Raw genomic sequence first — 11,309 nt, 5'->3', positions numbered from 1 at the left:
TGGCTTGGGGCAGGGATGAGCAAGGGAATTCCTCTTTCCAGTGAAATCAGAGGCAGAAGCCCAGTTTATAAAGCAGGTGAACTTGCCTGCACCCCAGTGGAAGTAGGCCAGGCGTCCTCGGTGCCTGGGTGTTTGTTCTCTGTGTCACCTCGTGATGAGTCCTAAGACACCTTCAGGAAACCTTCTGAGCTCTACAGCACTCAACTCGCAATCATGCCCTGGCACCTGAATAAGCCCCACTTGCACATGTTGGGACGTTAGATGGATCAAGCTGAGCAGTGTCTGCCTGGCCTCTTGTAAGCAAGCACGTCAGAGACCATTTATCCTTAACCCCCTTCTCAGAATGGCTAAGAGACCTGTTGCTTTCTTCCCTTCCACCATCCCCTGGAGGGGTGGTTGATAGACTGACCCACCACCACACAGGTGGGAGGAGGGGGAGGACAGAGCTTCAGTAATTGGTGTCTTGCCACCCTGGAAGTACCTGCTAGAAATGTTCAGCTCCACCTCTCTATCCAACTCTCCCTGGGGCTACACACTGTGGGGAGAAGGCCTGTCTATATGCCCTTGCACCTTCAGTGTCAGTTGAAAGAATAAATGGTTAGCTGCCCTAAGCAGACCCTTCACAGACTTCTACATGAGTCTTCTGGCCTCCTTTAACAGTCCCCTGGGTCTTGCACTTGTTCCCAGACCCTATAGTAGCCATGAGGAAGCCTTTAGCCGTTCATCATGCTCATAGACCGCAACTGAAGAGAAGAGACTCGTGGCAGCCTCACTCCTTGTTGGATCAAAACAGAAACCCTTCCCACTGCTGACCTTGAGCAAGTCATTGACCAATATGGACTTTAGTTGCCTAGTAGGGAAAAAAATAATTACATTGAATACCTATATGGTCTGAAGATAGGCAGTTGCACCAGATTGTGAACTGATGCTCTTCCCTGCTCTAATACTATTGATTTCTTGAAAATAGGATTGGAGGTTCTCTTAGAGACCTGTGTTCTACATGCAAATGCTGCCCCTATGTGCCAGACCCTATAACCTACATCATCTTGTTGAAACCTTCCAGCAACCTGGAGGCCAATCCCTATTTTATAGGTCTGGAAACTGAGGCTCAGCCAATACCACCACATGGTAGAGCTGGGATTAGAACCCAGGTTGCCGGCTCCGGAGCCCATGCTTGCTTCAGGCTGCTGCCCACTCAGAAGGGCTTTTGTTATCACCTTCAATCCTGTATTTCCAAGGTCTGAATGCTGCCCCTCCCCAGAATGGCGAGTTGTCACAGCCGGGCGACCCAGAGGTCCCAGAGGTACATGACAGGGGAAGCCAGGGAGCCTGGGGGCAGGAGGAGTAGAGAGTCACAGGACGGGCAGGGACAGTGCTGAGGGCTGCAAGCGTCCTGCTGAAGAGAGAGGAGAAAGCCATCCCAGTGATCCTTTTTGCCTTTTTGTCCATGTCTATGGCTGTTTGCTTCTGGTCCTGTGTCTGTGTTCATTCCCCAGACTCTATTGTTCTCTGAGTCACTTTCTCTCCCTTTATTTCTTCTGTTCCTCTCTCCTGTCTCTCTCTCGGACTGGGAATATGTTCCTCACTCTCACACATCAGCCTCTCCACCCCTGGGGCCCTTGAGAAGGATGGGTATAGACACGTCCAGGAAGGGCACCACAGGCCCACCAGACCTCAATCACAGATCACTCACAGTTGGACATCCTAGCACCCCATGTCCAACCCCCCTTTCCATGGGCCCACCATCACTACTTGTGAGAGTTGCTGCACAGTCACATCAGGGACTGATTAGAGCTAGACTCCCTGGCCTCTCCCCAGGGACTAGTTCTCCAGGCCTGCAATTCAGCCCAAGCTCTTTCAGTCTGAGCCAGCACCCCAGGTACTGAGCTACACTTGTGGGGATTCCAGCTCCACCTTCTGGATCTTCTCTGTTCTTCCATGCTTGATGTGTTCATGGCTTCCCAGCATGTGCCAGGCATCACACACAAATGCCATATGGCCTGCCGAGCCCAGCACCTCTCTGAGGATGCCTCAGCACCTGTGTATTGCTGCAGGTGGCTACACTCCCACGCTTGGGAAGTTGAAGCCACCCAAATCCCAGTCCCCTTGGCACTGTGGTAGGGCTCCAGGGCTCCAGTGGGACCTGCATTTTCTGTAGATTCCCAGAACACATCTCTGTGACTTTCCTCCCAAAGAGCAGGAAAGTGAAGGTAGAAATGGTGAGCCCCAGCTACCTCGTGACTCTGCAACCTCACAGCCTTCTAGGGCTTTGCTCTTCTGGGGAGTGAGGAGATTCTACAGTTCCATCCATTCCTTTGAGAGTCAAGGATTTTGTGCACTACGTGCTCCATCTGCCGGCCCGCTGCCTGCCCCGCCAGCCCCAGGCGAGACTCTGAAAGAACAGTGCCAGGGATTGAACTGGCCAAGAACCACACTGAGTCCCTCACCACCTTGCTCAGTTGTCTAGAGCAAGTTCTGGTCTTCATTGCAGAACCTGTGTTAGAGGTCTGGGTGTGTTACAGGTAGAGGTTTGGCATGGTTATGTTTTTTCATGAGAATGAACTCTTTCTCCCAGGCCCTAGGCTGGATTGCTTATACTCTGGGGACAGGTCAGCTAGTCCCTCTCTAGCAAGATAGCATAAGGGGATATGAGCCCCACAGTGGAACACATCTGTCTGTGGGAGATATAACATCCAGATCTTTCAGCAGAGAGAATGAATTTTGCCTATCTCAACTGGGAAAAAATCATCCATGCAGCAAATACTGAGCCACAGCCATGTGGTAAACACCGTGCAAGGTGCTAGAAAAGCAGACAATGCAGCGGCTTGGAAACCTTAGTGTGCCTAAAAATCACCTGTGTACCCTAATAGAGGCGCAGATGCATGGGCCCTGCCCCAGACTCTCTGATTCACTTTATCAAAGATGGACCCAAGAATGAGCATTTAGGAAGTGCTCCTCCCTTTCTGATGTAGGAGGTCTGCAGACCACACACAGAGAACCAAAAATGTAGTGGCTTCCTGAGGGCAACCCACGTCATGAGTTTGTAAGGGCATAGCCTTGCTTGATGGAACCCCTTCCCTGTCAGATCCTGGGACCTTAAGGTGGGCACTCCAGTGGTTAGAGGGAGCCACCCAGGCTGCCCTCCATATGGGATTTCAGGAGAGGCTGGGGCTAAGGGTTGGGCCTATATCCAGCAGTTTCTTCTAAATATAAGGATTTTGCTTCCAGAGTCATTACTGAAATGGGCTTTAGTATCAGCTATCAGACATGCCTCCATGCAGATCTTTGTGCCCATGTTCCAGAACATTCCACCACACTCACCTGCTTTCTTCTCTGGTCCCATTCTCTCAGGCTCCTTTGCCTACTATTGCCAGTTTATTCAACCTGGGAGTGCTGTATATACTCAGAGCTTAGTCCTGGGCCTTCCCTTTCCTCCCCTACTATATTTTACCCTATAGTAGTGCATTCTTGTGTTAGGGCTGCCAAGCGAAAATACCACAAAATGGGTGACTTCCATAGCAGAAGTGTATTATCTCACAGTTCTGGAAGCTGATGTCCAAGACCAAGGTGTTGGCAGGATTGTTTCTTTGGAATTTTCTCTCCTTAGCTTGAAGATGGCCATCCACACATGAACGTCTGCTATGACTTCACTTGGTCTGCTCTGTGTGCATGTCTGTGTCTTAATCTCTTCTTATAAGAATGTTGGCTTAGAGCTTATCTGCATGACTTCATTTTACCTTGATTCTTTAAAGGCCTTTTCTCCAAATACAGTCACATTTTGAGGCACTGGGTTACCAAAACTTCAGCATATGAATTTTGGGGTAGAGGGACACAGTCTAACTCATAGCATATGGTCCTCTCTTTCATGTGGTGATCTGTGTGATAGGGATCCCCCACCTTTACAACCGCCACCTGCTCAACATTTATGCCCACACATCCATAAGAGAACTCTTCTCTTCTCCTGGGCTGTTCTGCCCCTCACCTTTCCATCTCTATAGAAGCCATCTCAGATCTGTTTGGTTGCTAGTAGCAGGTACCTCCCAGTCTTTCTCCTAAATCCTTCAGCCTTGACCTTCATCCAGCCTATGACCTTTCTTTTCTTTTTTTTTTTTTTAACATTTTTATTTATTTATGATAGTCAGAGAGAGAGAGGCAGAGACACAGGTAGAGGGAGAAGCAGGCTCCATGCACCGGGAGCCCGACGTGGGATTCGATCCCGGGTCTCCAGGATCGCGCCCTGGGCCAAAGGCAGGCGCTAAACCGCTGCGCCACCCAGGGATCCCGCCTATGACCTTTCTTGGTCTCCTCCAGATGGCCCACACCATCTCAATAAATATTGTAACCACCCCAACTCTTGTCCCTGCCTCCTGTCCACAACCTTCTGCCCATTCTCCTAACAGCAGCCATGGTGACCTTAAAATGAAAGAGGTCCCTGCTGCGATTCCCTCTTGGAATGTTCTTTCACCTGTACTTTTCCTGGCCAACTCCTATCCATCCTTCATATCAGCTTAAATGTCTCTGCTAGTCAGGGGAGGCCACCTACTGCAAGAAACAACCTCCCAAATCTCCATGGCTTAACACAGTAGGTTTATTTCTTGCCTACATGGTGTGCAGTCAAGTTTGCCTGGCTGTGTTTGGTCATTTGGGGACCCAGGCTCTTCCCATCTGTGGCACCTCCACTTTTAGAGCCTTCCAGGGAGCAGTGGGGAAGATCCACTTCAGCCTGATATGCCTTCTTCGCTCACATCCTACTGGCCAGAACCCTGTCCCAGATGCCCAGCTGCAAGGGAAGCTGTGAAGGGGTCCAGCAGTGGACTCAGCTGAAGAGACAGTAGATCTAGGGGAGCACCAACAGGGTCAGCCACAAAGTCACTTGCTCAAGGAGACCCACCTGCCAGTCTAAATTGGGTCTTTCCTACATTCTTTCCTACCATTCTCTACTTTTTCCCCATAAACTTTGACACACGCTGTGTTAGATATTAGATATTTGACTACTTTCTTCATATTTGTCCTCTCCCACTCTCCCCAGCAGAATGTAAGCTCTGTAAGAGCAGAAACTAGTTCTGTTTTGTTCACATCTTTATCCCCAGGGGCCAACAATAGGTTCTGGTATGAGGTAGGCACTCAGCAAATATTGGTGGATGGGTAGCGGCCATGGATGGGAAGGAAGGATGGAGAGGGAGGGAGGGATGATTGAGTAGAATTCTAATTCTGACACTAATTCCTTAGCTTTAAGTAAATTATTTAACTCTAAAAGCTTCAATTTCCTTGTATATAAAGTGGTAAAACCATTTTTGCTGTGCATGGTTACTGTGCAAATGAATTAAAACAGTGTTATGCGTTTCTTAGCATGGCACCTGATATATAGTAGGTGATGAATACAGCAGTTACTATAGGATCCTATTTGGAGGCCATATCTCCCCAAATACTGCAGTAAAACACTTCTGGAAAATTTCTGCATGTGTGACTGTGGGTGTGTGTATACTTGTCCACAAGTACCTGCCTGCAATTCCCCATTCAAGTAGACAGAGGCTGATCTCCTCGGGTTTCCCCATTCATGCTCTTTGTCCCTTCAGGTTAAAATTAAACAGTAAGAGGAACCAGCTGGTGAGAGAACTGGAGGAAGCCACCCGACAAGTAGCAGCTCTACATTCTCAGCTGAAAAGGTGAGTGGTGGGCCATGAGTGTGGCCTTGGGGATGGCCAAATGCCAGCATCCCCAGGTAGCCCAGACTCTGCCCTTCCTTCATCCTCCACAGCTTGAATGTGGACATTTAGAAGCCCAGCAGGCAGCTGGGGAGGCTGGTGGCCTTGGACCGGGCCGGGCTTGGCCAGGGGCAGGGTTCTTCACTTCTCTGGACTGTGGCATTCAGTCCTGATAGCCCTGAGGAAAAGGCCCCCATCAGAGGCTGATGTGTCTCACTGAAGTCTCGAATACCTGCCCATTTGCTTTCCCGACACAGAGACAGCAGGCCACAGCCTGGGCCTTGGTGGGCTGCAGCACAGAACTAGGATTTAATAACATTTTGTCCGGTCAGAGATTTGCAATGTTTGCCTTCTATTTGCAATAAGCAATAGGATATAAAGTCGCACTTAGAATATAAAGTTTCCTTTTAAGATGAATGTATTAGGGGCACATGGGTGGCTCAGTCGGTTAGGCGTCTGCTTTCTGCTCAGATCATGATTCCGGGATCCTGAGACCAACCCTGCCTCAAGCTTCCTGCTCAGAGAGGAACCTGCATCTCTCTCTCTCTCTCTCTCTCTGATGAATGGATAAGATCTCTTAAAAAAAAAAAAGATGAATTATTGAAGAGTAAAGAATGAGTGTATTTGAAGGAAAATGTCAAGAAATAAGGCTGGATTCACACAGGGAAAAGTAGTGTGAAACTGGACTCGGCCCAGTGGAGGTTTGGCAAACAGAGGAAAAAGTGGAGTTTCAAGGCAGAGGACTTGGGTTTGAATCCCAGCTCTGCCACTCTCTGATTATGTGGCCTTCTCAGGGTATCGTTTTTAGTGAAATGGGGTGCATGGTCCCCCCTGGAGACTGTCAAGAGGGCCCAACAAAATGAAGTGTTCTAAGCGGCCGTCGTGGAAGGTGGTTCTGGGTGGCCCACTGCGCTCTGAGTGTTCTCACCCAATGTTCTCTCCCTGCCCCCCAGCCTCTCAAGCAGCATGCAGTCTCTGTCCTCAGGCAGCAGCCCTGGGTCCCTTACGTCCAGCCGAGGCTCCCTGGCTGCCTCCAGCCTGGACTCCTCCACCTCAGCCAGCTTCACTGACCTCTACTACGACCCCTTCGAGCAGCTGGACTCGGAACTGCAGAGCAAGGTGGAGTTTCTGCTCTTGGAGGGGGCCACGGGCTTCCGGCCCTCGGGCTGCATCACCACCATCCATGAGGATGAGGTGGCCAAGACCCAGAAGGTGGAGGGGGGCGGCCGCCTACAGGCCCTGCGCTCCCTATCTGGCACCCCGAAGTCCATGACCTCCCTGTCGCCCCGCTCCTCCCTCTCCTCTCCATCCCCACCCTGCTCCCCTCTCATTGCCGACCCCCTCCTGGCTGGAGACGCTTTCCTGAGCCCTCTGGAGTATGAAGACCCGGAGCTGAGTGCCACTCTTTGTGAACTGAGCCTTGGCAGCAGCACCCAAGAAAAATACCAACTGGACGAACCAGGAACAGAAGGCAAACAGTTGGGCCAAGGTAGAGAGCATCACATGGGGAAAGGGGGACCACGAGGATTGAGGAGGGTTAGAGCTGCACTCAGGCCTGAGCACAGACCCCAATGGTGATTATGGTCATCCACTGACTGCTTTCTGTGTGCCTGGCCTCTACGTGTATACCAATTCATTTAGTCATTCAGTAGGCATTTTTAATGTGCCTACTGTGTTCTAGGTCTTGGGCTTAGGTGTTATCTATGGTGGATTCCTTCACTCAACAGATACTAAGTATCTGTTAAAACTAAATGCCAGGTATTGTGCTAATGGATACACATGGATTCCTTCATTTGTTCATTCAACAGAAAGACCATATGCCAGGCACAGGATTAGTCACAAGGATACAGTGTTGAGGACGGGCAAGCTCAGGGTACCTGTTCCCATGAAGCTCACATGCAAATGAAGGCACAGACAGTAACTGTACAGTCAGACCAATAAAAGCCCTAGAAGGAAATTAAGATGGGATATGATGGGGCCATTCAGGTTGGGGTGGCGCTGCCAGTTCAGAGCGAGTTGTGAAAGAAGATGATATTTGAGGTCCTTGAATAGTGAGAAGGAACTAGCCTTAGGAAAAGCAAGAGCGAAATCTGTGAGGCCAGAGTTTAGAGGTCCCCACCAAACCAGTGAACCAGGCAGAGTCCAAGTCATTTAAGGCCTAACAGGCCATGGTAAGGAGTTTGGATTTTATCCTAATAGCAGCAGGGACCCATATGGCCATTTGGAGCAAGGGAATGATATGGTCTGGCTCCCATTCTGCATGGGGTCAGAAGGAACATCTTGGTGTGGATTGAGATGCAGTTTGAAATCTTCAAAACAGAAGATGCTGGTGGTGACAGCTAAGATTTATCAGGAGAGAAATTCTTCATTTTTAGCAGCAACCACGTATTAGATAATAATAGTTAATGTTCATTGGGGTATATTATGTGGTGGGCAGTGTGCTTTATAAAGTGAAGTAGATCACTTCTATTACGCCCATTTCACAGATGAGGAAACAGATTCAGCAAGATGGTATTGCTAACTCTAGGTTTCCCAGCCAGCAAGTGGAGAAAGAAGGGATTGGAACCTGGGTTTTTCTGACCCAGCACCCAACCTCTTCATCATCATACTCCTCTCAGGACGTGAGGCAGCTCTGTGTGTCTGTTCTGGAGATACTCTGGGGCTCCCAGGCCCAACATGCCTATCTGGTATGAAGGCCAAAATGGGACAGAGTGCCCAGGAAGCTCACCTGGGGCTACCAGGCTTTCCTGGCTATGATTTTTTTGAATGTAGGTATACGAGATACAGTTACTGTTATGTATTGACTCATTTAAGCCTCATAACAGCTCTATGAAATGGGTGCTACTTCTATCCTCATTTACAGACAAAAGAAGTGAGGCCCAATAGGGTCAGTGTCACAGCTAGGAAGTGGTAGACTCAGGATTGGCACCAGGACCACCTGTCCAAATCCCACACTAAGACATGTGCCAGCTGTGTATGCACAGGGCTCATGCTCCTGGCTCCTCATGAGGCCAGGGGGGAAAAGCTGAACCCATCTCAGCCTTAAGGCTCCAGAAATAGGCAGGAGGGCTGCTGCTATGACCAGAATTATCCATTCGTGTCCAAGGGCCAGTGGGAGCAATGTGGGGGGAAGACGAGATTTCCTGGTTAATTAAAGGCTCTGCTGGGTGAGTGCCAGCCATTTCCTTAGAAGAGGAGCCGAGAGATCCCTGGGGCTCCCTCATCAGGAAGGGAGTCTTGCTGAGTGCTCTCAAACAAAAATAAAAACAGGCTTCGTACTATAGCAGGTGGGAAACTTCAGAAAATTGTCCCCTGGAGAGGAGCGGATGCAGGTGGAACCTCTAACGAAGCTCCAGAAGAGCTCCTGACACTCTGTCAAAGGTGGCAATAAGCCAAATCGGGGACCCAACAAGGTGCTGGGAGCCACCCCCTCCTCCCCGAGTACCCTTAGGGCTTATGGGCCAAGGACCGCACATGTCTCAGGATGGCGTTTCCTTCGTGCCATCTCCAAAAGCCATCCCTGCAGTGAACGATGCCAGCCTGAGTGCCGACACTAAGCAGGTTATGCGATTAATGCCGCTGTTCAGTCAGCAGACAAATTAATCTCCTTAAGTGGTTTAGTGGAGGGTGGAGATGCGTGGGTCTGAAGGTGGGAGGTCTCCACTGGCCACAGCAGGCGTGGGACACAGGCTGGGAAGGCCGCACCCAGATAGCTGCTTGGCTTCTCCTGGCTCGCTGTGTCCCTCCAACACTGGCCTGCCCTCCAGTCTCCTCTCCAGGCACACAGCAGGCGCTCAAAGTGCTGGCTGTGAGCTCCAAGAGCCTGAATCTGGTCTTACCCGCTGCACGCAGCTCAGGAACTGTCCTATCCATCTTGATAGCTCTGAGCCTGGCAGTGGGCCTGGCACACCATCGACGCTTGTGACTTAAGGAGGGAAGGAATATGCAGCATGTGACAAGTGCCTATTTGGAGCCCTGGGTTGGATATTTTGAGGGCCTCCATGAAGGACAGGGTTGCTGAGGAGTTGAGTTAGGAGTGGAATAGAGGGGCGCCTGGGTGGCTCAATCAGTTAGGTGTCTGCCTTCGGCTCAGGTCAGATCCTGGGGTCCTGGGATGGAGCCCCTCATCAAGCTCCCTGCTCGGGGGCAGGGGGGCCTGCTTTGCCATTTTCCTCCACCACTCCTCCTTGCTTGTGCTCTCCTGCTGACCCTTACTCACTCTCTCTCAAATAAATTTTAAAAATCTTAACCAAAAAAGAGTGGAATGGAGTAGGCCTAGTGGGAGTGCTAGTAGTGAAATCCTCTCTTCTTCCTCTTGACCCTCCCAAGGGTCCCGGGGCTGTTATTTTGCCCCAGATGTGTAGGAATCGGTCTCAAAGGCATCACCACAGTGATGGGAATGACCATTGCAGTAAGTAGTGGTACTAAATTTCATTGTCTTTTCCTGCATCAGCCTTTGTACTAAGGACTCTCTAGAATGTCTTGTTGGGTCCTCCTGACAGCCCCACAGGGTAGGTGTTACTCTCTCCATCCTCCAGACAAGGAACCCAAGGGCCAGAGAGCTGAAATCCATGTCCCAGTTGTCATGAAGCAGTAAGTCATGGAGCTGAGGTGTGAATCCAGGCACTTTGGCTTCCAAATCTGGGATGTTAAATACAGAATCCTACGTACCCCCAAAGCAAGGCAGGACCTTGCTGTCGAATTCAGAGGTGGTATTTGGCAGGACCACCTAAGGACAAAGGGTGGATCAAAGTGTGTGTTGCAAAGACTGTCCTGATTTCTGAACCCTGCCTTGCCATCCCTCCTTTTCCCCCTTCTTCCTCCAGCTATGAATACAGCCCAGAGGTGCAGCCTGAAAGTGGCCTGTGTCTCAGCCGCTGTGTCAGATGAATCGGTGGCTGGGGACAGTGGTGTGTATGAGGCTTCCGTGCAGAGGTGGGTCCATAGGAGTCCTGGCTCTCTCTGGGACGTCTGAGAATGCAGAGCCCCGGGCCCCCTCAGGAGTGTGGGAGGGGTCCATAGGAGGACATAGCCAGGTGACCCCATCTTCCCCTTGGGAACCCTGTTTGAGGTGTGTTGGAGATGCAGACAGCACTGTTGTTCCCCCTGGGGCTAGGGGCATGGCATGTGTGCAGGGATGCTGGTTCCATGATTGCCACGAAGGACATCTGGCTAGGGGTGCAAGTCCTAAAGAAAGAGCAGCCCCTCTCAGAGAGGAATCCCGAGCAGTTGTGGGAAGGCAGGTGTCTGCCGGGAGTCTGAGCAGACCCAAACCTTCCTCCTTGAGGACCCAACTGCACCCTGCCAGAGAGAAGCCCGTTTCTGGAAAGTGGCTTTGGCCCTGGGTAACTGCTGGGAAGCCTGACCCTCCTCCCCTTGTTGCCTTCCAGACTGGGTGCTTCCGAAGCCGCTGCTTTTGACAGTGATGAATCAGAAGCAGTGGGTACCACCCGGGTTCAGATTGCCTTGAAGTAAGTGACGGGGAGCACGAGCGCAGAGGGGTGGTCGGCAGCATCTCCCCAGCTTTGACCTTCACGGCTGCCCCGGGACCTGCCAACAGTGTGGGCTCCCAACTAAAGGGGCCACCCTCTCCCTCCCTTTCAA

General features: G+C 50.8%; 1 protein-coding gene across 5 annotated transcripts in view; it reads left to right on the top strand.

Annotated features, from left to right (window-relative positions):
- WWC1 (WW and C2 domain containing 1) overlaps positions 1-11,309 on the top strand; it is a 151,541-nt gene that overhangs the window by 105,452 nt on the left and 34,780 nt on the right. For all 5 annotated transcript variants that reach the window (XM_072824228.1, XM_072824226.1, XM_072824224.1 and 2 more), the window contains exons 10-13: positions 5,577-5,666; positions 6,659-7,194; positions 10,532-10,640; positions 11,096-11,176. In XM_072824228.1, coding sequence (XP_072680329.1) covers positions 5,577-5,666; positions 6,659-7,194; positions 10,532-10,640; positions 11,096-11,176 — 816 coding nt within the window. The remainder of the gene's footprint in view (positions 1-5,576; positions 5,667-6,658; positions 7,195-10,531; positions 10,641-11,095; positions 11,177-11,309) is intronic.

The sequence above is a fragment of the Canis lupus genome, chromosome 4 (assembly GCF_048164855.1).
Source record: "Canis lupus baileyi chromosome 4, mCanLup2.hap1, whole genome shotgun sequence".
In the NCBI taxonomy this organism is placed as follows: domain Eukaryota; kingdom Metazoa; phylum Chordata; class Mammalia; order Carnivora; family Canidae; genus Canis; species Canis lupus.
This window is presented reverse-complemented; position numbering and strand designations above follow the sequence as displayed.